Here is a 22,605-nt window from a genome sequence, read left to right on the forward strand (position 1 = left end):
GTGCAGTACTGCAGTAAAGTGTGTGCATTCTTTGAGATGGTTTACTAAGAGCGAAGCCCAGAAATGTGGCAGAAGATGGAGAGGTGTAGACCCCTTGATTTCTTCTCTTACTAGCATCAAAAGCACTTTCTATACCACATACACACACGTTTGCATTATCATTCTGAACCAAAGCATGGGACCCCACCCTGTGGATGCACGTGTCCTAACATGTGTACCCAGGCTCCCATCTTGTAACTGTCTTGCTTCTTACCTGCATTGCGTGTTTATAAACACCACGGCAACAAAGACCCTTATGTGTGCATCCTTTTTACACTTGACCACATATTTCCTGAGGGTCAATTTTTTTTGTTGTTTTTGTTTATTTATTATAAGAGAGACAGCATGAGTGGGGGAGGGGCAGAGAGAGAGAAAGAGAGAGAATCCCAAGCAGACTCCATGTTGCCAGCACAGAGCCCAGTGCAGGGCTCAATCTCATGAAACTGTGAGATCATGACCTGAGCTGAAACCAAGAGTTGTATGCTTAACCTCCTATCCCAGCAAGGCACCCCTGAGGGTCAATTTTTAGACATGGAGCTTGAAAAGAAAAACTGGAAAGAAAGGCATGACCTAGAATTTCTTCATAGACCATTCTCCAGCAACCTCTTCTTGAAACCAGAATTTCTCCCTCAATTCTACAGCTAAAGGGGAACCTAGAAATCAAATTCCCTAGTTTTTTAACGGAAAGTTACTAAAATGAAGAAAATAGGAGTATTCAAATTATCGGACGCTCAAGGTACATTCCAGTAGGTTTCATTATTTTTTTCTTTCTTTCTCTTGGCCGTTTTCCACTTGTCCATTCTTATCCTTCCTGCTGATATCTTCCCTGCCTAGGTTTTTTCTCTTTCCCTTTTCCTGCCCCCTATCCCTCCTTCTCCCTCTCTTCCTCCTCCCCCCTCCTCTATCTTTTCCCTCTCTCTCTCTCCCCCCTTCTCTCTCTCTCCCTCCCCCTGTCTCTTCCCTCTCCCATTATATCTCCCCCAGTCTCCCTCTCTCTCTCTCTCCCCTCCCTCTCCCCCATCCCATATCTCTCTCTCTCTCTTTGCCTTACTCCTCTGTATCCAGCAATCCCTCTGTCACCCCCTATCAATTCCTTTAGTTTGCCCTTTGTAAATATGTCTGAATAGTTTTAGTGAATGATTAAGCTGTGCACAGATTTATAAATACAGGCCTATATTCAGCAATATTATGGTAGACTTGCTGCTCTCACAGAACTCTTCTGGGTGAGTGAATGACAGGGGAAGGAGCATTTTCCTTTTAGGTAGAGAAGGAAAAGAAAGTGCATTGAAAGCTGTATGCAATGGAGAAATGTCTACAGACCAGGAAATATTTGTAGCCAGTCCACACATTCACTTCATCCTTGCCCTGCTCACCTGGTTTAACTGCCATTGACATCACATGGATTTTCAGAGACAGGCTGGTGTGTTGCATGCCTGCCTGTGGTGACTTCCTTTAACAAACCATTCTTGGTTTTACACAGGTGGGAGTCTTTAGTCCTTGTGCTGATGTATCTTGTCTACATTGTCATCATGAAGTAAGTAAAATGTCGTCTTGGTTTTCTTTTCCAAAACTGTTTCCTACATTTAGAATTATGGGATAATGTGGAAAGGGAAACAGAGGGGAGGGCAGTTAGCTGGCCAGCTTTCAATGCAGTCTGTCACAAACTCATTGGTCCCCTCAGCAACCTGCTGCGAATCACTGCAGTTTTGATTAGTGACAATAGCAAAGATTCTTCCAACCCACATGTGATGACGGAATCAAAGCTTTTAGTGTTTAACTTGAGAGATCTGACAAACCCTTGCACCCTCTTTAAGACCTGGCAACCTAACTTTTGGCTCTTTAGGATGCTTTAAACTCTCTTTCATAACAAGAAAGGAGGTAAAATGCACTATGTTATGCTTCTATATAGGGTGATGAAGATGGGACCAGAGCTAATTAAGAGATGAGTAAAACCATGGATCAAAAATCTACAGACTTCCATTATTCATATTGTATTAGTCATCTATTGCTGGGTAATAAATGACCCCAAAATGTAGTGGCTTAAAACTAGAAGGATGTGTTATCTCATTACAACTTCTGAGTTAGGTGTCCAGGAGCACTTAACTTGGGAGTTCTAGATCAGGGTTTTCCTTGAGATTGCAGTTAAGAGGTTGGCTGGGGTGGCCATCACCTACTTAACTGGGAAGGCAAAATGGCGCACTTGCAGTGTTGGCGAGCTGATACTGTCTGTTGGCTGGAGTCCTCTGTTTCTCAACACATAAGCCTCTCCTTGGGGTTGGTTGAGTATCTCCACAACAAGGGAACAGGTGAGTCAAGAGAGAGAGCTAGAAGGGCCCCAGTGCCTTTTATAATCTGGTCTCACTAGTCATACACTGTCACTTCTGCCATATTCTATTTATTAGAAGTAAGTCTAGCCCACACTCAAGGGATCTGCTTCACCTTTTAAAAGGAGGAGCGTCAAAGAATTTGCAGATGTATTTTAAAACCACCACTTCATACATTCTTTTTCCCTTGGAGTTTGGGTGGCTTACTCTTTGTATCAAGAATTAAATTGCTGGTGTTTCCCTTACTCTAAGGTAAAGCTGTGAACCTGCTGGTTCATCTTTTTGCCAAGTACCATTGAGATGAGGAGTTTATAAATAATGCAGAGACACTTCATGCTGCAGCTGCTGGACCCCCTGGGAACTGTTTCTTTCATTCTAAATTAACCCATACTTCCCCCAGCATATGTGGCTACTTCTCAGGGGGCATGAAAGTAGAACACGTTCAGAAATTTCCAGTTTGGACATATCAGGTAGCAGTCTAGAATTTGACATGTCAAGTTGTCTTTCCTGTTGAGGTCTGACAAAAATTAATTCTGGCCACTAGTGTCTGAGAGATGTGTTTGGAGAAATCAGTCTGGCCATTGGCAAACGTCACATTAAGAGTAAAGGTAGGAACAGGCTTAGCTGATGTTCAGTGTGGGCTGTAAGTGATCTGCTGTCAGTCCACTCAATATGGCGTCCAGCCTTCACCTCTGGAGCTGTCCTGATACCCGGGTCTTGTTACTAGAAGAGCATATTTCTAGTGTATCCTGGTATGGAGTTACCATGGGGTAACTGACAAAGAATCAGGTGCTTTTACGACTCATCACCTTCCATTTAAAAATACCGATTAAATGGGCTCCCCCCAAAACCAGAGTTGGCCCACAGGCCTTCCAGAGTTTCTAGACCTCAGAAGAAAAGTCTTTGAAAGCATCTTGCTCCTCTTTCTCTTAAATAGCAAAACCATTAGGGAATCAGGGCCACTATGAGGAGGCCTCAATAATGCACACATCTTCTTCAATGTTTTTTAAATTGATTATTTCACTCCCTTTTTTTTTTTAACTTTTTGAGGCTCTAAGTTCGAGTTCCCAAAGAGTCAAGCGTCCTTTCCTTCCCCTTTGAAAAGGTGAATCAGTCAGTTATTCCAGAAGAATTGACTGAGTTACTACTCTGTGCCCAACATTGATCTTGGGTTTTGAATCTGAATTTAGATGACAGTTTGTCCCATTGTGCATTCACTAGAGGCTTCACAGAATAAGGAAGGCTCACAGCAGAGCAGGTCTAAAGGGAAGGAAGGTTGAGGAATTTTGCTAGCATGCATAGTGTGACCACTGCACCCCTCTACTGAACCATCGTAAAGCCCATGAGTTGCTGGCAGGGCTTGTGTACATTAAGATAACACTGTGAACAATTTCTCTCCTCGCCCCCAAACTATGCCCAGTGTGAAAGCTAATGAGGTGTGTTTCTGCTGATGCCTCAACTTTACCAACCTTCCAGCTGCTCAAACCAGCAGGATGCAAATAAAATGGGGAATGGCAGCTACTGTGCTCACAGAATTTTCTGCATAAATTCTGGTCCCAAGTTCTAAATTGAAATCTCTGCTCTTTAGCTATCCCCATCCGCAATCAGAGGCTTTAATCATTGGGTTTTATAAAATCTGATTTATAAAATTGCACGCTCCACAATAAAATAGCTTCAGGGTGCAGGCACAAAATTTAAAACATTCAATTAAAAATATAAAACTGAGTAGCATCAGTTAAAAACAGCATATATTAGAGTTGTCAGCTGCCTCCTGGGTGGATGACTTTAAAAATTCTGTGTGAAGGTCAAAAAGCAATTTTAGTTTGGCCAAGTAGACAAAGATCTTAAGGGAGCATGAGACATACTTGGCCTTAGTGAGGACTGATTTCTGTATATCTGGGTTCCTTCTTGGGATTTGGCCCCCAGGTGAGGCAGTGTGGTTTGGTGGTTGAGAACAAGGGTGTCACGTTCAGCTCTGTCTGGTCACAGCAGTAAGACCTCGGCCAAGTCATTCAGCCATCTTGAATCTGTTTCTTCTCTTCCAAAACAGGATTCATTATGCCTCCTACCACAAAGGTTGTTTGTAAGGATGAAATGTGACAGCATGGTTAAGTTATTAACCGATATCTGGTTTCAAGAAAGCTCTCGTAACAATACTACATGTAGTGTTATTACCTTGTTATCCAAATCCAAATAAATGTGTAACATACAGTTGCACTGCGAGTTGGTATATCTATGGATTCTGAGTCAAGATGACAGAAATACTGCCTCTCCCCCATAGCTCTATCAGTAGGACAAGATATTCTTCTTGAGTTTAGAAAGTGGGAAGACCTTTTCATTAAGAAGAATTTGAATATTTACAAAAGCCAACAGAATAGTATAACAAACTCCCCATGCTCATCACCAGCCCTGATGGCCAGCAGCCCACACCTCTATCCATTTCCTTCCCTCCACATGATTTGAAGCCCCAGACAGCATACCAGTTCATCTATAAAAATTTCAGTACACATCTCTAAAAGGACTCACTTTTCACACAACCACCGTGTCATTATCAGACCCGAAAGTGTGTGCTACTTCTTTAGTGTATTTAATACCAAATCTGTGTTCAAACTTTTAATGATCTCATGAATGTTATTTCTTACATTTTTCTTTTAATCTCATAAATCTTTTTAAAATCAGAATCCAAATAAATGTCACTTGTTATAATTGGTTGTTTCAACTTAAAAATTTTTTTTTGATGTTTATTTTTTTTTTTTTTTGAGAGAGAGAGAGAGAAAGAGAGAGAGAAATAGAGTATGCACAGGGGAGGGGCAGAGAGAGAGGGAGACACAGAATCTGAAGCAGGCTCCAGGCTCCGAGCTGTCAGCACAGAGCCAGACACAAGGCTCGAATTCACAGATCGTGAGATCATGACCTGAGGTGAAGTCGGCCGCCCAATCAACTGAGCCACCCACGTGCCCCTTTTTTTCTTTTTAATTTTTTTAATGTTCATTTATTAGAGACAGAGAGAGACAGAGCATAAGCATGGGAGGGGCAGAGAGAGAGGGAGACACAGAATCTGAAGCAGGGTCCAGGCTCTGAGCTGTCAGCACAGAGCCTGATGCGGGGCTCAAACTCACAAACCACAAGATCATGACCTGAGCCCAAATCAAGTGCTTAACCAACTGAGCCACCCAGGTGCCCTGAGTTGCTCCAACTTTTAATCTACAAATCCCCCATCTGTTTTTTTTTTCCTTGCAATTTATTCTTCGACAAAGTTGGATTATTAGCTACATAGTCTCCCACAGTTTGGAAGTTGTTGGTTACATCCGGGGCTATGGTGCATCCTGTTCTTCTGACCTCTGTGTTTCCTATATGCCAGCCATCAATCCAGTTCAAGGTAGACTGTGTCCCAAGTGGTGGTGAATTCTGCCATCAACAGGCACATTGATGTCTCCTGTCTGTGGTTTTGGCAGCCACTGATGCTCAGGATCTGGCTCCATCATTTCTTTAGGTTTGCAAAATAGTGATGTTCTGGTTCTGTTCTCCACCTCTTATAAAGATTGCTCTAGGATTGGCCTGCCTGGTTCCCTTTTCACAGAAACCACCATCACCTTTGACTAGTTTTATGTTCTCTCCCTCACACAATGGAGGGTGAACCGCAACTCCCAGGGAGTACAGGAAGGGGCTGTCCAGCCACAGAGGGTCCCTCCATCTATTCCACGATAGCTGTCATATCCCAGTGGGCCCAGCCACCCAGTGCTGCTCTGACTGAAGCATAGGTTCAGTGAAGAGTACTCCACAGAGCCTCCTGTCTGCAGCAGCAAAAAGGGTGTGGAAGAGAAGCTTGTGTGAGGAAATACAGCTTGAGTGGCCTGCCAGCTGGCAATTTAGAGTTGCCATGCCTGGCTGCAGTTCCTCTGGGAGGCCAGAGATCAAGCTGGAGAGACACCTCAGTGGGTTGTCCCATGGCCAATAAGCCACCAAGGCCTTTAGGTCTTCGAGCGGGGCAAAAAGCAGCAGTGGCCTACAACACCCTGGGAACAATGCCCCCTCCCTTTCCCCAAGAGTTTTCTAGGATTCCTCTTTGGTAAGGGGGGTGAGGTATTCTAATACTAAAGATAAAGGGACCAGAACATTTACCTGCCAAAAACGTGCTAGGAATTTGAATAAGCTTCTTCCTTTTTTAACACACATGTAAGATGAACTGCACAATGTTGTCACTCAGTCATTCTAAGGATCATAGCCCAGAATTTTTTCCATGAACCCAGCAGCCCATCAGACCTGGAATTATAGCACAGCATTAAATTTTTTTTAATGTTTATTTATTTTTTTGGGGGGGGGGACAGAGAGTGAGCAGGGGAGGGGAAGTGAGAGAGGGAGACACAGAATCCGAAGCGGGCTCCAGGCTCTGAGCTGTCAGCACAGAGCCTAAGGCGGGGCTCGAACTCACAAACCATGAGATTATGACCTGAGCCAAAATCGGATGCTTAACCGACTGAGCCACCCAGGCGCCCTAATACAGCATTAACAAGAGATTCACAGGATCCCAACCTGTGATTTTAGAAAACCAAACACAGACAGAGACCTAGAGTGCCAGCCAGCCTGTGACACACTGGGTAGCAGCGTGGATGTGACACCTGCTCCTTCCTCCTTCCCCCCACTGAGCAGGTCCCTGCAGCAGTGGGTCCTGGAGACACGGCCAAAAGAAGGTAGACCTTGCCCATCCCACTGAGCCTCATGGCGACCCTTCCACACACAGACTGCAAGCAGGGGACCTCAATCCTGGGGTGCCTCCATTGACCTTGAAGAGGCTGCAAAGAAAGCAGTGGGTCTCTATTTATTTATGTAATGCTGGTTTTATTTTCATTTACCATAGATCCTTAAATTGGAAAATAGGACAGGGTGCATTTTCTGCAGGGAAAACAGGAGGACAAAATAATAACAATGACAATAACACGCCTAGACTGGGAGCTGCGCACAACACTGGATGGGGGATGGGAAATGGGGCAGCAGCAAACGCTGACAGACTCCTTCTGCTCATTACTTTGTTCAGATATAACGCTTGCATCCATCAGTGCTTCGAAAGGAGAACGAAAGGTACTGGAAACATGGTCAACGGCTTAGCCAACAATGCAGAAATCGATGACAGCAGCAATTGTGACGCAACTGTGGTGCTACTCAAGAAAGGTAACCGCGTGGAGCCTGGGTCCAAGGAAGGAGGGCTGGGAGGCTGCCTGGGGCACCATGGCTGGGTTGGCCGGATGCTGCCTGTCCCAGAGCAGACCAAAGGCTCCCTTGGCTACATCCTGGGGCAGTCATACCTGGTGATGAGCTGCCTGGGAAGGTTTCCTGAAGTTCTTGAGCAAAACATTTGCTGGGAGTGACAAGGGGGAGGGAGAATTAGGGCAGGACCATATAGGAGAGAAGACTGGGGAGAGAGGGTGGTTTGAGGTATTGACTGTCACAATTTGGCTGTATAACCATGAAGCAAGTGGGCCTCAATTTTCTCTTCTCCCAAATGGGGATAACCTTTTAACGAGTAGAGGAGATAAAATATGTAAAATATTCCATTTGCGATAATTGTTGTTAGTGTATTACTATATCCAAATTCACTTTCAGTCCACATTACCTCAGTTTCCAAGCTGAAAATGACATGGTAAATTACTCCCTCCCCTTTTTTTTACAAAGTAATTCTTGTAGTCAATAGATTCTCATTCTCATTAAGCAGTTGATATACTAAAAGAACTAAGATAGTGCTCCCTAATAATATTCTTTCTTAGAGGAACATAGAAAATTGTCATTTACATTTGCCTTAGAATGTGTTTTGTTTATCACTTAATTTCTTTTAACTTCGTCCAAAAATGTGTGGGTTTATTTCTGCTTGGTCCCATATGGTTGCTTTGTAGGAAAAACAAAAAAGAAATTAGAAAATCTATGTTATTTTCAAATATATGTCTGAGTTTGAAATCTGTGGGTAATTATTTGAATTTGAAAATCGATTATGTGACACACTTCTCTACTTATGTTTAACCAAAGACTTTAGAGTATTCAGTGCCATCCCACATCAGAATTTAATCTCTTCCGGAGAGTTTTTAACCATAAAAGGAATACTCTTAGGGAACCAAAAAGAGCTACCTCCTATTAGTCAGTGTTTCAAGAGATCATTTGATGGTTTAGTGGCTTGGAAAACAGGAGTGAGGACCAGGAGAGTGTACGTCCAGGTACCTGTGAGCTGTGTGCTCGGATTGCACATTCATGGAGAGGGAACTTGGGCCTTGGTGAAACTTTTTTATCAGGCCTGTCAGCAAATCTTGTGTACCAATTTGGGTCCCACTGGACCTTGGGCCTCTGTAATGTGGCCAGCTCAGCCACCTACGCCTGTTTGTCAGCCCTGCTCGTAGACTGGGCTACAGCAGTGTTCTTGTTCCTCCACTAAGCCCTCCACTGGACATTAAAGTCAGTTCTGCAGCTTTTAACAGCTCAGAACATTGAACATTGTTGACATTTGAAAGGCAGAAAGGGTTACTAAATCTTATTGGGATCTTTCCTGTGCCCAGGGAGAAAAATCCTTTGAAGACACAAAAGAATTCTCTTAGGTTATCACTCATTCTTACTGTGCCAGTGAATGATGCTTAAATTGTTTCAAGACATTTCAAATAAGCTATATCAAAGAGCCTTATGGAAAGAAGAGTTTGACTCTTCTCTAAATTTTGCCCACTACAGCCTTCCTTGGATAGATGGCTGGGTGGTTGGATGGATGCAAGGAAGGAAAAAAGGAAGGAAGGGAGGGAGGGAGGGAGGAAAGGTAGATGGGAGGATGGGCAAGTGGGTAGATGGATGGATGGATAAATGGACGACTGGGTAGATGAAGGAAGGATAGAGGGGTGGATGAGAGGACAGATGGATGGATGGATGGATGGATGGATGGATGGATGGATAAGTGAGTAGATAGGAGGAAGGGAGGACGAGGGAAGGAAAGGGGAGAAAACGAAGGGAAAGAAGTCTAAATAAATATCTCCTTCCTGCTCCTAGCCTCAATGTTTTCTTTACTTTGTGTTTTTAATTTCCCTAGCCAATTTCCACCGCAAAGCGTCAGTGATCATGGTAGATGAGCTGCTGTCAGCCTACCCTCACCAGCTTTCTTTCTCTGAGGCTGGACTTCGAATCATGATCACCAGCCACTTCCCCCCCAAGACCCGACTCTCCATGGCCAGTCGCATGTTGATCAATGAGGTATCTGGGAAACACTGCATTAGCCACTGAGCAGGGTGGGAGACTTTGGGAAGGGGAGGACATTTCTTGGTCTGAAAACAGAAATACCAAACTCAACATTGAACACAATAATATTCCTCAGATATTTCCCAACATCTTTGCTGATGGAGCCAGCTGTACATCCTATTTCTTGCTCTTCTCTCTACGTGTCCACGTGTTGAAAGATATGATCAGGCTCCCAGTCATACAGAAAAACTTTCTTATCCCCTCTACCTACCTTTTTCTTTTCATCTTTCATATGGGTTAAACCCTTTGATGTGAACTTGCACAGAAGCAGTTGCTAAATCAAGGTTGCCTTACTTTAAAGTAATGTAGTCTCTGACCTGAATTCTCCTGTGTAACCCTTTCTCTGGAGTGGCAGCCATATTGATACACTAGTCCAGACACATTTTTGTGGCTTTCTCATATATGGACCAAGTGATTCCTACAGTCCAAAGAAGAAAGATAATAGTGCAGTGCCCAGGGAATTGAGAACGCTGACAGAAATGAAGGGCACATTGGAGAAAGAGGATATTTTCTCTAAAGGGATTTGCAAACTCCTGTGGGTCATAACATGTGAATCCTTCCTCCCAGAAGGAGGTTGTCTGAGTTGCTTATTACTTTGAAGAATCCCTGAAGACTTCACTGAAGAGTCTTCTGGAAGCATCTCCCTGTCACAGCCTGAAAAAGGTCCTAATAGCTGGTGTCCTAGTTGTAAGGATCTACATTCCCTCTGACTGTGGTAAGAATGTGACTTTCTCTTTCCAGAGGCAAAGACTCATAAACAGTAGGGCCTACGCCAATGGAGAATCTGAGGTGGCCATCAAAATCCCAATTAAGCACACCGTGGAGAATGGGACAGGGCCCAGCAGTGGCCCAGACAGAGGTGTGAATGGGACTCGGAGGGATGATGTTGTTGCTGAGGCTGGTAACGAGACAGAGAATGAGAATGAGGACAATGACAACAACGAGAATGATGAAGAGGAAGAGGAGGATGAAGATGATGATGAAGGACCATACACACCATTCGACCTCCCCTGTAAGAGGACCTATGTGTGGGCTGGGATCGGGAGCTATTTTTGGGCACTGAGTACATGTCCTTGACTTTGATGATCTTTTTGCCATCCAATTCAAAGAACTATCTCTATACATGAATATAGAAATATTTATATTAACTTCTACCATGGGCAAGACTCTGTTTTAGAGGGTCCAGAGATGAACAAGATGGTGACACATGATCATTAGCTGAAATGTGGGTTCTTTGGCAAAATGTAAAATTGTCGACACTTCATGGAGAAAGATCTTCTCTTAGCTGCTCTGTGGGACCTTTTGGTGCTAAGGAGGAAATTCTCACAACCCATGTTGGGGAGACAGCTTGGTGCTCAAGGGAAGAAGCTCTTCACCCACCTTCACCCATCCCGTTACATTTGGCTGGGGGAGCTGTCCTGCCAAGGCCAGTCTAGCGGAGCATGTGCAGCCTTCCCAGTTGGCTTTTGTTCTTCTGCTCACTTCCTACCCCTCACCCACCCCCCTACAGGTTTCTCCTTTCCCATGACCTAAAATACCACCAAGATACAGACCTAGCAAAAGCATCCCATCCCCAGCTGAATCTCATACAGTCACACTGGTAGCGGGAATCTCCCTGGTACCTTGAAGGGGAGGAGCAAGGCATGTATAGTTTTCAGGACCCCAGCCACCAAGGCAGTTGTCCTCTCCTGACTGCTACCCAACAATGACTTGGCTATTCCAGAGACCTTGTCCTCCTACCCCACCCATTATTGGAATAAGTGGACCAAGCCCAAAGAATTCTTCTACCTATTTGCCAGACCTTCCAGAAACTTCTGGCTGCTTTAGGAAAGAGTGCCCTGGTCAAATCTGTGAGGCTTAATTAATGTGTGCAACTTCTCCAGGATGTTTAAATTTCCAGGAGGACAGAATTCTGGAAGGATTGCTTGACCCACTTGAAAGGCCATTTAATGGTAGCATGTGGGTGTGGAGTCTCAGAGTTCTGTGTTATTTTCAGATGCGAGGGGACATCAAGTTGAACTTGGACCAGAGCTGCCCTCCTGTGCCCCCTCAGGGCTCCTCAGATCTCAGCCTCATCAAATGTTTACCAAAATTAACTAGACACTGTTCTCTCAGAACCTATATCCCAAAGTCCCCAACTGCCCAGCCAGAGTTAAATCATTACTTGTTAAAAGGTTATCTTGACTGAAAAAAAGTATATTGGCTCATTACCCATTTTGCCACCTTTGGCTATATTTCGTGGTAACCTTCTTCCCTATCAGCCAGGACAAAAGCATTTTAAGGATGAAGTGACCAGTCCCCTCTATTTCTCCCTTATGAACTTTCATGTCCATTTTCTATTGCTGCATAACAAATCACCACAAATTTAGTGGCTTAAAACAGTGTGGCTGGGTTTCAGAGGCTCCGAAGGCCATATTAGAGGTGCAGACGGGACTTAGTCCTTCCCAGAAGCCCTGGGGACAGTCGTTCCCAGACACATGCAGACTGTTGGCAAAATCTGGTTCCTTGTGGTTGTAAGGCTGTCCTCTTTCCTTGCTGGCTGTCAGCTGGGGGTTTCCCACTGCCCTTGAGGGCCTGTGTTCTTCAAATTAGCAATGGTGCTTTGGGTGCTTCTCACGCTTCTAATATCTTGGCCCTCCCCTTCAGATTTTGAGGGGCCTAGATCAGGCCCAACTATATAACCTCCCCATGAGGAGGTCAGCTCTGCTACATAGCATAGCATAGTCATGGAACCGATAGCTCAGCCCCACTTCACAGGTTCTGAGAGTCAGGGCATAGACTCTTGGGGGCCTACATCTCAAATTCTGTCTAGCCTGGCCTTTGCTTTCAGAGTTCACCACTGGCAGCCCACAACCAAGCTCTAAAAATAACTTTTGCTAAAGTCTTTCACTGATTAATGCTCTGTAAGGGGCCATGTCGGCCTCCCAGAAGCCCCAAGTACACCCCCCTACCTCACACTAAAGATACGTGTGTGACACCAGACGTGTGGCTTCCGCAACTGAGCCTCGTTACTTAGTAGGACAAAGGGGCCCCCTTCGGATCACTTGTTTGTGTTTCTAACCTGAATGGGATAAATGCCAGGCCAACCCTTGAGGTTTCAAGGTACCTTGTAACTGTTGCTCACCTTCCCTTCTTGTCTCAGGTTAGTTACAGATGAGGAGGCCTGGGGCTTCCAGCTACATCATCCATCTTGTCTCCTCGTACATTAAGAGATGTGGCTGTAGACAAGGGCTCGGGAAGCCCACTTCGGGGCCTCCACATCCTTTAGAAGCACAGGCATGAGAGGAGAAAGGATGCTCTGCGTGGTCCTGCCACTCCTCAGGATCTCTGCTTCATTCCTGGGCCTTCCTACCCACCGCCCCCACCCCTCCCCGCCCCCCCCCCCCCCGCCCGAGCTACCAAGACATGAAATGGAATCCAAGGTCTTCACCTTGGGCATCCTTGATAAAATGGCTCTGATTCCGAAGGTCTGGTGGGAGGCCCAAGATTCTGCATTTATAACAAGCCCCCAGGTGACACTGGTGCCGCTTGTCTGTGGGCCACACCTGAGCCAGTGAGGGAGTAGCACCCTCACATGGCTGATCTTTACAGCTCCCCTGAGCCTTAGGGGAGCCTCATTCAGAGCCTGGTTCTGACTTTGAAACGGAGAGTGGGTTCGTCCAATTATGATCCTCTGTCCCCTTCCACCAACTGAGGCCAAAACCCATTCCCGGACTCACGAACTTTGATCTGAGTGCCCAGCAGGCCCTTCCTTGGGCAGGGAGACCCCTTCAAGCAGTGGCCAACAGAGGCCACTCGAGGAGCTGGGAGGACTCAGTCTAGGAACATCCAGTTCCTCTGCACTAAGTTCTTTTGGCCTGAAAAAGGTCTGGCCACACAATGAGGACATTTCTCCTTCTCACCGTAATCTTGCAGGGGCATGGGCTGTCTTTGTTCCTGTCACAGCTGTAGGGCTTTCTTCTCTCCAGAATTTGATTATAATGAGTATAATTAGTACTTAAGAAATTATGTAGAGGGGCACCTGGGTGGCTCAGTTGGTTAGACAACCAACTTCGGCTCAGGTCGTGATCTCAATCTCACAGTTTGTGGGTTCAAGCCCCGTGTCGGGCTCTGTGCTGACAGCTCAGAGCCTGGAGCTTGCTTTAGGTTCTGTGTCTCCCCCTCTCTCTGCTCTTCCCCTGCTCACGTTCTATGTCTCTCTGTCTCTCAATAATAAGTAAACATTTAAAAAAAAATAATAAGAAATTATGTAGAAGTATGTAAATACAGGCATATCTATGATGTATGTACATGTGCACACATACATTGTGTATGCATATATGTGCACATACATGGGCATGCTTGAATATAAGCATGTGCATATATGTGCAGTGTACACATGTTGATATAATGTATACGTCTAACATGTTTATTCATATACTATATAAATCTGTATACTGTTTTATGCTTATATGATATATGCACAGATATTAACATACCTGTTTTTATATGTGCGTATAATATGTGTATAGGCTAAGCTCATATCGTATGTATGTTTTTATATACACCTATGCACAGTATATATGTATGTGCATATATATACATGTAAATTGCACATATATTCATATCTGTTGCATGAAGAAATTCTTACTATTGACTGTCAGAAATAGAAATGTTTACATAGGCAAACATACTTCCACAGAAAAAAAGACTCAATAGAAGTATGCCAAAATATGAGTATGTTTATCCTAGGTGGAATTATTGTTTAAATTTTTTCTAAATTTTCCATTCTAAAACATTTTTATTGCCTGTATAGTTAGAACAAATTGATATATTTAATCTAAGCCTATGATAATGAGCAATGACTTTTTCTTCTCAATAGAATTAAGCTTCTTTAAAAACTCAATAAGGAGTATAACTTAAGAACAGGTCCTTTGCTTTTTAGAGGCAAGTCACACTCAAAGGGATACTGTAATGCTCAGAGTCCCCGCTTCATGTCCCCTGGCTTCATCTCTCAGTTACTGGCTGACTTCCGAGAAATCACATGATCACTGGTACATCGGGTTCATGCACAGAAAGTTTTGTTTTCTTCATTCATGGCTGTATCCTTAAAACCTGAAGCAGCACCTGGTGCACACTGGCAGAGGAGCATTCAATGAATATTCGTTAAATGAAGGAATAAACCTGTCCCCAGGGCACTCTCTTTGGATCACATAGCAATGGAAGAAAAGATGGGGAAATATCCAGAAATACTGTTGACTCAGAGAGGAAAGGAAACCATTTTTACCTCTTTATTTAGAAATGGAAACTTAAGCTAGCTAAAATATGCACATGCATCACTGTGTTTATATGTGCATATAATATACATAGAGGTTAAATTCATATGGCATATATGTAAATCATATACACCTATGCAGAATATAAGTTAACATATATTCTTATCCTTGCATGAAGAAAGCCTTACCATTGACTAACAGAAATAGAAACGTTTATATGTGAATGTAGGTAAACACACTTCCACAGGAAAAAGAACACACCAAAATATAGGAATGTTCCTTATTTGCTGCTGCAGTTCCTCAAAATCACTTAAAAAGCACATTTCTGTATCACTTGGTTTGCTGAAGGAGCTGTATTTGTTACATTACATTCCAGATTATACTGATTGAATTTTTAAAAAATTTTTTAATGTTTATTCATTTTTGAGAGACAGAGAGAGAACGTGAGCGGTGGATGGGGCAGAGAGAGAGGGAGACACAGAATCCGAAGCAGGCTCCAGGCTCTGAGCTGTCATCACAGAGCCCGACACAGGGCTCGAACTCACAAACCACAAGATCATGACCTGAGCAGAAGTCGGATGCTTAACCGACTGAGCCACCCAGGTTCCCCATACTGATTGAATTTCTGCTGTATGTTTGTTGTTGCAGTGGAGCCATAACTCGCAGAAAGCATCTATATCGTGAAACAGAAGACTCTTTTCTAGATATAAGGCCCTAACCAGAGTCAAGTCAGAACTTTCTAAAGCAGCTGAGAGAAGAAAACTCAAAATTCATTGGTCCTAACATGTACTGCTTCCAGCTTTACTTAATATCATTTTTAAGCTCCTGCAGTCATAAGTTCCGATTTCTTTTTTTGTTTGTTTAATTTTCTGAAGAATTTCTGAAGGATGACAAGGAGCCAGATGGCAGTCATTCCCCTTCCCATTGGTGTATTTCTTTATAACTTTGATGGGGTGTGTGTATTTAAATTGGACCAAGTCTGTCTGTGCAGGGGCCTCAGGAAGACTGGAAGGCCAGTGAGGGGGTCCCCAGAGCCCGAGATGCGTAACTGACATCCCTACATCACAGGATTTAGCAGCACACAGGACTCCAGGATGCCTTTGGGATCCAAGGGTCTGACTATGTTCTGGATTCTACAGCATTTGTAAAAATGTTCACAAAAATCCCCCGACAGCTTTCTTGCTTTGAAATCCAGCCAAACAGTCCCTGGTGTCTGTGGCATTTGTTCCCATCTCGTAGCAGCGAACTGGGAAAGTGCTGGATACCGCTATAAAATTACGAAATAAATTTCATTTAGCAGTTTATTAATCACTGTTCAAAGTGTCATTTTAAAAATACCTCCTTAACTCTGGTGGGAGTATAAAATGGGACGATCATTTTTGGAAGACTTCTCAACAGTTTCTTAACAAAGTTAGAAAAAACACTCACCCTGTGACTCAGCAGTTCTACTCCTGGGTCTTCAACCAAAGAGAGATAAAAACATGCCCACCAAAAAAAGTATACAGGAATGCTCATGGCCACATTAGTTGTAATACTTCAAAACTGGCAACAACCCCAAAGTCCCATCCACAGGAGGATGGATAATAAGTTGTGTATAATAAGACTATACAGCAATCTAAGCGGAATGAATTCCTGACACACGAATGAATCTCAAAAAACATGTTGACTAAAATCATGCACCATGTGATTTTCTTTATTTGAAGGTGGAAAACAGGAAAAACTAATCTATGGTGGCAGAGGGTGGAGGATTGACTGGAAAGAGACTCAGGGAACTTTCTGGAAGGTGGAATGTTCTTTTATCTCCATTGGAGCAGGGAGTATATACAATGCATTTCTTACCAGAGGTATTAGCCCTTAAGCAGGATTGTAATAAAGGCCAAATGAGACCTGATATGGTTGTCAAATCTGAGACGACAAGGAACTCATGGAAATAGAGTCACCAAAATAAGCATTTATGGGTATGCCTGAAACACAGAGCTCAGACAACACAGAGATGATAGGATCAGGTCATCACTGGCCAATCCATCACCTCATCCCTGAAAGCAGGTATTTAGAAAGCCAGAAATCAATGACTAATTTGCAAATTCATATCAGCTTGAGATACCCCCAAGCAGTGTTTTGACAACTTTGAGAGCTTTCAAACCATCTTTCAAGATTTCAGTGAGTTGACAGACAATATTGAGCAATTCCACTAGATGGCGCTGTGACCACTAACACTTTATAATCTTGTAAGATTGTGTTATCTAATCATGGGGAGAAGAGACCCCAGGCAGACTGGTGGTCTGCCTAGCTCCCCTCCCCCACCTTCACCCCACCCCCACACACTCCTCTCCCTTTGTGTCTGAGAATCATCCTCATCCTTTCCCACCTGGCCCCATTTGCCAAATCATCCTCCCAGCCCTGTGTGCTCGGAAGTGACATATCTGTCATTTGGGTGCCTAACTAGCAGGTGAGCAGTGGATACTTTTTTGTTTTTTTCTACTGGGTTTTGAACGCCAGGTTTTGTGGCTGGTGGAAAGCCATTTGTGTCTTTTATGTAAAGAACAACGTGATAAGGCTTATTTCCCAGGCCATCAATTAGGCTGTAAATGTCAGGGGCAAGCAGCATGGAGGGCTGGTAAAACAGAGAGAGGAAGCTAACTAATGTGCTTTCTGCCTTTTTTATTTTCCCAGCTGGAAAACTGGAAACAGTGAAGTGGGCATTCACCTGGCCACTGAGTTTTGTCTTATACTTCACGGTACCCAACTGCAACAAGCCGCGCTGGGAAAAGTGGTTCATGGTGACATTTGCTTCCTCCACGTTATGGATTGCAGCCTTCTCCTACATGATGGTGTGGATGGTGAGTAGACTCAGAACCCCACAGCATTGCTAGATTTCTTTAGAGGGAAAAATGTGCTCCAATCAGAGGGGAATAGGGAGTGGGGTTTCAGCCCAGTAACTGTATCAGTCAGCCATTACCTCAGGAAACTGCCTAACAAACCATCCTTAAACTCAGTGGTTTAGAATCACAAGAATTTATCCTCCTGCTCACATATCTACAGGTTGACTGTGGTTTGAGTCATCTTAGCAGGCACTGACCGACTGAGCAGTTCTCCTTCCAGCTACAGCATGATTATGTTTGGTTCAGGCTGTGGGTGGGTTTCATGTCTACTCCATAGGTTTGCTCATTTTCCTTGGACCCTGTGGCTACCCAGGGAATGTTCTTCTCATGATGGATCATTGGAATGCTAGAGGACTGGTGGAAACATGAGGTGCCTCCTAGGGCCTTGGCTGGTGACTTGTGCCCAACATCAATGGGAGTAGGGAAAATATACTCTGCCTACTCTAGCCAGAAGAACAGCAGAGCCACAAGGCAAAGGGTGTGAAGGAAAGGCATGAAGAATCAGGGAGTAATAATTCCCTCTGTCACAGTCACTTCCCCTGAGTCTCAGTTTACTGTCAACCAGTAAATAAGGTCATTAGACTCGGAGACCACTCAAGGGTCCTTTCTGAAGCTAAAACAATGATTCAAGGACTGGCATTGGTTGTGGGGCTAGGGCTTAAAAGAGCCTCTGCCCCAAAGCCATTTTAAGGCAACACAACCATCCAGAGTGCATTGCCCATTTACAACACTGCTTTTTAACTGGGGAACAAACCTAGTCCAGTCAGAGTTAGGCAGAGATGAAAAGCTGTGACAAAACTGCTCAAATCTAAATTAATCTGGTTCAAACATTGCACAGAACTGTAATATAAATTCTGGAGAATTAAACCCAAGATCTAGGGGCGCCTAGGTGTCTCAGCCGGTTGGGCATCAACTTCGGCTTGGGTCATGAGCTCACATTTCGTGAGTCTGAGCCCCACGTCGGTTTCTGGGCTGACATCTCGGAGCCTGGAGCTGCTTTGGATTCTGTGTCTCCCTCTCTCTCTGCCCCTCCCCTGCTTACTCTGTCTCTGTCTCTGTCTCAAAACTAAATAAACATTAAATCCAAGGGCTAAAAAAAAAAGGTTCTGAAGAGATTATTTTGGAAATCATGGCAAATTTGTAAACCTGACACAGTTAACTCACAAATTATCCCTTGCCTTTAACATCAACAGATAATTTTTTTTTTGTTTATTTACTTTTGAGAGAGGGAGACAGAGACAGAGTGTGAGCAGGCAAGAGGGAAGGGCAGAAAGAGGGAGACACAGAATCTGAAATAGGCTTCAGGCTCTGAGCTATTAGCACAGAGCCCAAGGTGGGTCTCAAACTCACTAACCGTGAGATCGTGACCTGAGCTGAAGTCAGATGCTTAACTGACTGAGCCACCCAGGCGCCCCTGCAGATAATTTTTTTCTAACCCACATCTTGTAGGGTTTCTCCCCCATGCAGGATTCATTGATGTTTTTATTTGATATATTCATTGGGTGCCATCTCTGTTCCGAGTTTGGGGAATAGTTCTGGTGTTCCTAACCTCCAGGTGCTAGCTGGTTTTCCCAGGTCCACCAACCTGCAAGCCTACCAAGAGACCTGGAGTTGCCCCTCCTGTTTTCTTCCTTCCACCCTGGTGGAGGTTCTAAGAAGTTCTGAGAAATGGCCAAGAGTAAGGGAGAACACAAGGAGAAATACAAGACTTGGTCCCAGCTCCCTGGAGAATCGGTTCCCCAAACTCCAGACAAAACCGCAAACCTGGTAATAATGACACTAGCAAGAGCAGGAACCCCAGCTCTGTTCCAGGCCAAATGCCACTGAGCCAAACCAGTCCCTGCAGGGACCTAGCTGAGGGTTAAGAAGGGAGAAACACAGCTTGGCCAGCTCCATTTCACAAAAGGTCCCTGGGAACAAGTGCATCTCACTTTCCTCCCTGGAGAATGGGAGACAGAGAGCCCCAAGGCCGTCCCCAAATCAGTCCTGCACTGAATGGACATCAAGTGCATTTTCTGGTTTGAGAGGAAGAAGTCAGGTATCCCAGCGGTTTGCCATCCCCCAAACCTTTGGATGGGGAAGGAGCAACTGTGACCTTTGGAGCCAAGTCAGGGATACGTGTCTCTTACAGTGGGGCTGAGAGGCCAGGTAGAGCTGAAAAGAGAGCGTGCTACTTACAACACATGGTTTGCATTTCTCTTAATTTTCTGGAAAGCGAAGGCGCTCAGGTGGCATCGTGAAATGACCTAATCATCTCCGCTCCTGTGGATGGACCTCTCCTTAGGTCAACATACGGGAATTGCTTTCTTTTTCCAGTTGCCTCCATTTTACCACTGGCCCCTCAACAGCTAGCCTCTCCAACTGCCTGCCTATTTCCCCTCCCCCCTCTGGAAATCAGGGGCCAAGAATGGGCACATTTGCATAATGCAGGCACTGCCTGGGTAGCACCTGTTTCTGCCTTCTGGCTTAACCCCTTCTATGCAAATGGTGATGCTGCCTGTGGGGAGGAGCCTGGCTGTCCCCAGCGTTCCTTGAGCATTGCCTCCGCTTCCCATCTGAAGAGTGGAGGTAATCTAGCACCTACCCTGTAGGGTTGTTGTGAAACTTTAACAAGTTAAAACTCATGAACATCACTTAGCACGGTGTCTGAGTACTAAATCAATCAACATAAGCGAGTATAGTGTGGCTGTTGTTCCCACGCTTTAAGTTCTCGTGAATTCCAGTTGTGCAGCTCGGAACTCAGATACCTAAATTCCCAGCACAGGATGGCAGTCATCCATTCTGGGTTTCTTTCCCAGGACCAGTCTGAGGTTAAATATTCTGTCCCAATATCAACTTTTCTCAGAAACTGTTTCTCCTATCTCGAGATGGCTGCCTCGCCTGAAAGGAACATGTATAAAACACCAGTCTTTGGTTGGAAAACTTGGGCTTCATCACCGCACCCTGGTCCCCTGACCTGCAGTCCTGGTCTGCTCCATGAAATGTTCTTGGCCCTCTGCATTGATACAGAGAGCGGGCATTGCTCCCTGGGCAGACTAGCCAGACTGCAACCTTTTCTGTTTGTCAGGCAGAGGATCCACAAGTGGGTCGGGCTGGCACCGGCTCCCTGCTCACCACCTCTTCCTGCCTCATCCAGGTCACAATCATTGGATACACGCTGGGGATTCCTGATGTCATCATGGGGATCACCTTCCTGGCAGCTGGAACCAGTGTGCCTGACTGCATGGCCAGCCTCATCGTGGCCAGACAAGGTGAGGCCTCCAGTTAGATGGGGGCAGGGATAGGGGAGGAAGGAAGGCCTCCCTATGGGCAGGAAGAGCTTTGGGGGATCCACATGGCAGTTACCAGGGTGATGGGTGACTTCAGTGCTATGTTGGTCAAAAAGCTAACTGGCATCGGGGCGCCTGGGTGGCTCAGTCGGTTAAGCATCCAACTTTGGCTCAGGTCATGATCTCGCAGTCCGTGAGTTCGAGCCCCGCGTCGGGCTCTGTGCTGACAGCTCAGAGCCTGGAGCCTGCTTCCAATTCTGTGTCTCCCTCTCTCTCTGACCCTCCCCCATTCATGCTCTGTCTCTCTCTGTCTCAAAAATAAATAAACATTAAAAAAAATTAAAAAAAAAAAAGCTAACTGTCATCAATAGAACAGGGAAATAAGCCAGAAGATCTACCCTTAAGAAAGGCAGAGATGTTTTCTAGGTAGCACCCAGAACCTCTTCTGAAGGTTGTATTACCATTCTTCTATTATTAAAAATAGTAATAAATGTAATATAGCTAACCTTTGCTGAGTGCCACACACTGAGCAAAGCAGTTTAGGTATTGTTATCTTATTTAATTTAAACAACTCCATGGGGTAGGGAAAATCATATGCCCATTTTATGGATTAGGGAAACTGAGGCTTAGAGAAGACAGACTCCATGACCTAAGGTCTGCCCAGCTGCAGTTCCCTTGACAGTGATGGTTGCCACAGGTCAGTCTTCAGTGTATGGCCCACCCTCTGCTCCTTCAAAACCAAGCTCACAGGTGGACGCCCCTTCCGGATGGCCATGCCCTTCGCTAGCACCACTCTAATTTATATGCCTGATTTGTGCTAGACGGCATTTGTTTTCAACAAACACAATGTGCAGCCGTAACACTTAGCATAGTATCCTCTAGATGTACTCACTAAATTTTGCTGATTTCATTTATTCATTCATTCATTTAGTCATTCATTCAGAGAGAGACAGAGACAGAGAGAACATGAGCGAGGGAGGGGCAGAGAGAGAGAAAGACAGAGAATCCCAAGCAGGCTCCACGCTGTCAGCAGGCAGAGTCCAACGTGGGGCTGGAACTCATGAAACCATGAGATCATGACCTGAGCAGAAATCAGGAGTTAGATGCTCAACCCACTGAGCCACCTCGGCACTCCACATTATTTTTTCTTAATAGTACTCAATTATTTAGAAGAATTGAGAACAGGGTAGAGCAGTTGGGAGATGGTACTAAAATATATGGGTTGGTGAGCTCATGAGAGGTTTAACAGAACTATCAAGTTTATTCCTTTCTAGAAGGGTGTTTCAGAATCTTTGGAACTCTATTTGGTGTTTGGAATCATTCCCATTTAGCCAGCGGTCATGTTTGAAGTAAAGGTCAACAACTCACTAGAATGTGCATCTCATTCTATTCTGTTCTTGTCATATTCCATTCCATTCTACTAAAAATGCATACGCTGTTGAAAATACAGGTGATGGCCTGGGAAGGGAATCACCTAGCAAATGAGCTAGCAGACCTACCAGCTAAGTCTCTGGCTATCAGACCAAAGGGTTGGGAGAGTCTCTCTGGGGTTCCCTGTCCTACCCTGAGATCTCCT

At 44.7% G+C, this 22,605-nt stretch overlaps 1 protein-coding gene across 2 annotated transcripts in view; it reads left to right on the forward strand.

Moving 5' to 3' along the window:
* The window catches only part of SLC24A3 (solute carrier family 24 member 3), a 484,427-nt gene that overhangs the window by 434,423 nt on the left and 27,399 nt on the right, over positions 1–22,605 (forward strand). For both annotated transcript variants that reach the window (XM_045053924.1, XM_023251502.2), the window contains exons 9-14: positions 1,520–1,573; positions 7,399–7,532; positions 9,418–9,578; positions 10,365–10,635; positions 17,552–17,718; positions 20,897–21,011. In XM_045053924.1, coding sequence (XP_044909859.1) covers positions 1,520–1,573; positions 7,399–7,532; positions 9,418–9,578; positions 10,365–10,635; positions 17,552–17,718; positions 20,897–21,011 — 902 coding nt within the window. The remainder of the gene's footprint in view (positions 1–1,519; positions 1,574–7,398; positions 7,533–9,417; positions 9,579–10,364; positions 10,636–17,551; positions 17,719–20,896; positions 21,012–22,605) is intronic.

Source organism: Felis catus, chromosome A3 (assembly GCF_018350175.1).
Source record: "Felis catus isolate Fca126 chromosome A3, F.catus_Fca126_mat1.0, whole genome shotgun sequence".
NCBI lineage: Eukaryota > Metazoa > Chordata > Mammalia > Carnivora > Felidae > Felis > Felis catus.